General features: G+C 19.1%; 2 protein-coding genes across 2 annotated transcripts in view; one reads left to right on the top strand and one right to left on the bottom strand.

Annotated features, from left to right (window-relative positions):
* LOC102681076 (tricalbin-1-like) overlaps positions 1 to 409 on the top strand; it is an 18,102-nt gene extending 17,693 nt beyond the window's left edge. Inside the window, exon 17 of the mRNA XM_031509827.1 lies at positions 172 to 409. Within this exon, the coding sequence (XP_031365687.1) occupies positions 172 to 201 (30 nt within the window). The 3' untranslated portion in view covers positions 202 to 409. The remainder of the gene's footprint in view (positions 1 to 171) is intronic.
* A 2,193-nt stretch (positions 410 to 2,602) lies between these two features.
* LOC102680939 (small VCP/p97-interacting protein) overlaps positions 2,603 to 3,244 on the bottom strand; it is a 1,775-nt gene continuing 1,133 nt past the window's right edge. The window contains exon 2 of the mRNA XM_006614378.2: positions 2,603 to 3,238. Coding sequence (XP_006614441.1) covers positions 3,044 to 3,238 — 195 coding nt within the window. The 3' untranslated portion in view covers positions 2,603 to 3,043. The remainder of the gene's footprint in view (positions 3,239 to 3,244) is intronic.

Below are 3,244 nucleotides of genomic sequence, written 5' to 3'. Positions count from 1 at the left end.
TATATATATATATATTCTTAAAATACATAATGTATACAAATTATCATATTAGCAAAATTAAACAATAATATAATATAGGATTATCTAATCTATTATCTAAAATTAATATTTATTATTGTATGTCAAATATAATACATTTGATAAAAAAAATATATGTTATATATATTTGATAATAAAATTAATATTATAAATTTTAGGTAAAAAGGGGACTAAAACTACGTAGATTTCGTTCAGAAGTAAATATAGAAGAGAAGAATGAATCAAAAGGCATAACATTGAGTTTGGAACCTAGAGGAGGAGGAGAAGCTGATGCTACAGAACTTTTACAAGGATCTGGTTTAGCCCATGCTGTATCACAACCTGATATGCTTAGCAGAATAAGACAACCTAGTCCACGCTTAAAATTAAGACCAAATGGTTTGTAAATCATAATATGTAATATAATATAATGTATTTCTTAAAATTTTATATTATAATATAATAAATAAATCATTACATAACATATCATAACTTACATATAACAAACTAAAATTTATCATTTAATATATTTATTTAATTAGAATTGAAAGTTGTCAATGGTTCTAAGGAAAAGTATTCGGGTATAGAAGGTAAAGTTCTACAAGCACAAGGTCTTCATGTCGCACATATTGCTCAACTATATTGTAGAATTAAGCTACAAATGTATGTATGATTGAAAAAAATAGAGATATTAATATAAAATAATATTATAATTTTTTAAATTATAAAAATCATTTATTTATTAGATGTACCAGTCCAGATAAAATTACATCTTCGACAAATAGTGGTAAAACATTAGCAAAATCTCGGCTTTTACCTGCAATGCCTAATCCACAATTTAGTATAGACTTTCACATAGAAGGTGATAATGTTCCCAGACAGTCTTTATTAATCTTTGAAATCAGAAGTGCTAGTAAAGAATTATTAGCTAGCCGACGCATCACTCTACATGAATTATTAGGTATATTTAAATTTAATTTATTTTATGTTTTAGTTTTTCTCAAAATAAAAGATTTCTACAATTGTATTGTATCAATATAAAAATAGAATAATTTTAAAAATTAATTTTCTTGAAGCTTTAGATAAAAAAGTTTCATACAACATTTTTTATTTATTTTTCACGTATATCACTTCTTTTCCAATTATATTAATATAATATAATATAATATTCGTAGAATATTTTTTGAGGATAGATTCTAAAGATCAAACAATATTTTAATGAATAAATAAATAAAAATAAAAATTCGAAATATTTATGGAACGTAGCGTACATTTGAAAAACGGAAGACATGCAATGTAACTATTATCATAAGAAATTTATTTATTTCTGTTCTGATGAATTTATTTGTTTTGAATATTATTTGTCAGAAAAAGCATTGATGCATTGATAATCATCGCTTAAGCCTCGATCAACATTTTTGTATATTAATTTTTGCATTATTTTGAATCGATCTTCTAAAAATGTTTCACAATATATTAACATTAATATAAATAATTTTTTTTCATTTAAAAATTAACAATATATTATAAATATATTATATAATTATAATTATAAATATATTGTTTAATAAATTACTTAATTTTTTTATATTATATTTAGGTGTTTCTACAGCAACTGATGAAATTCATACATGGTTGGCATTAAATAATGGAGCATCGTTGGAAGTACAAATTGCTCATGGAAGAGAAATGAAAAATAAATCCACAAAAAAACTTTTTCGATCTTGGTCGGTACATCGGATAGGAAAAATTTGAAATACTTTAAAATTGTGTATTTTTAATCAATCTTAAATATATTTCTTAAAAATTATAATTTGCCAAACATATGTACAAATTGAAAGATTTTCCTCTGAAAAAATATGATGTGATAAACATTTACAAATTCATTTTATATTTTACATATTTTATTACATGTACATATATACATATTTATTTATATGCATAAATAAATTTATTAATATTATCTCACATAAAAATTGTAATATTTGATAATAAAATACATATAAGATCTTTCACTTTTTATTGTAAAATGATTTATGAAAAAAACTTATGAAAGATAATTTTCTTAAATTATAAATTACATAATATCTAAAAAAGATTTTTTTGATGTTTGTAAAATTTAAAACTTATTTTATTTTTTTCTTAAATAAATAGTATATTTAATTCTTTTCTTAATAAAATATTGAAAATTTTATTATTACTAATTCTATAACTTAATATATTTTTAAATTAACAATTACATCGTTTTATAAATTTTGTTTTTTTATATATAAATTTTTTTATTTTTATTTTCAACTATTTAATCAATAATTATATGTATACTTTACATATTTTTGATTTTGAATTTTTTATATTTTTATATTATAATTTATATTATAATAAATAAATTAGCTTTATATCACATATGCATACACTAGCCTTTTTATAAATATATTTTATAAATATATTTTTGTTAAACAAAAATAAGAGAATTTTCAATATTTAAATTCAATATTTAATTAATTAAATTAATATATTATTAAATATTATATAAATATATTTTAATAAAAATTCAACAACAATACAACAAAATATAATGAATTTGATTATAACAATATTATACCTATATATTTCTAATATTAAAATATATTATAATAAAAAATATTAATAAAATTTAAAGAAAAATTATAATATATAACAATAATAATATTTTGTGACTTATAATTAGTGACATTACAATTATATTGTGAATTATGTATCATATAAAATGGTATAATTTATATAAATATTTAAGGCACTATAGAAAACATAATATAAAAACAGATATACACATAAGTATGTAAATGTGTACATCTTTAAATATTTAAATTTTGCAAAATGCAGATCTGCGACATCATTTAATTTCTATTAAGAAATAGTATTGTATAACATACAATTTTTGTACATTATTATATATATATATATATATATAATATATATATTATCTATGATCTTAGATTAAATAATTGTATATTTTTTAAAATAAATTTATAGGTACAGCAAATAATTAATTTCCATTAAAATGTCCCATTAATTCATTTGCCACTAAAATAATAAAAAAATTTATTACATTATTATNTTTTTCACGTAATTGATCTAACCTTTCTTGTCTTTTAACAGCCTCAATATTTTTAATTCCTCGATTTTGTTGTTCAGCAATTCTCTTTTCTGCAGCTTCCATTTGTTTTCTTCTTCTAGTTTCCTAAAA

Source organism: Apis dorsata, unplaced genomic scaffold (genome assembly GCF_000469605.1).
Source record: "Apis dorsata unplaced genomic scaffold, Apis dorsata 1.3 scaffold_176, whole genome shotgun sequence".
Classification (NCBI taxonomy): Eukaryota; Metazoa; Arthropoda; class Insecta; order Hymenoptera; family Apidae; genus Apis; species Apis dorsata.
The sequence above is the reverse complement of the archived record's forward strand: the minus strand, read 5'-3'. Positions and strand labels throughout refer to the sequence as shown.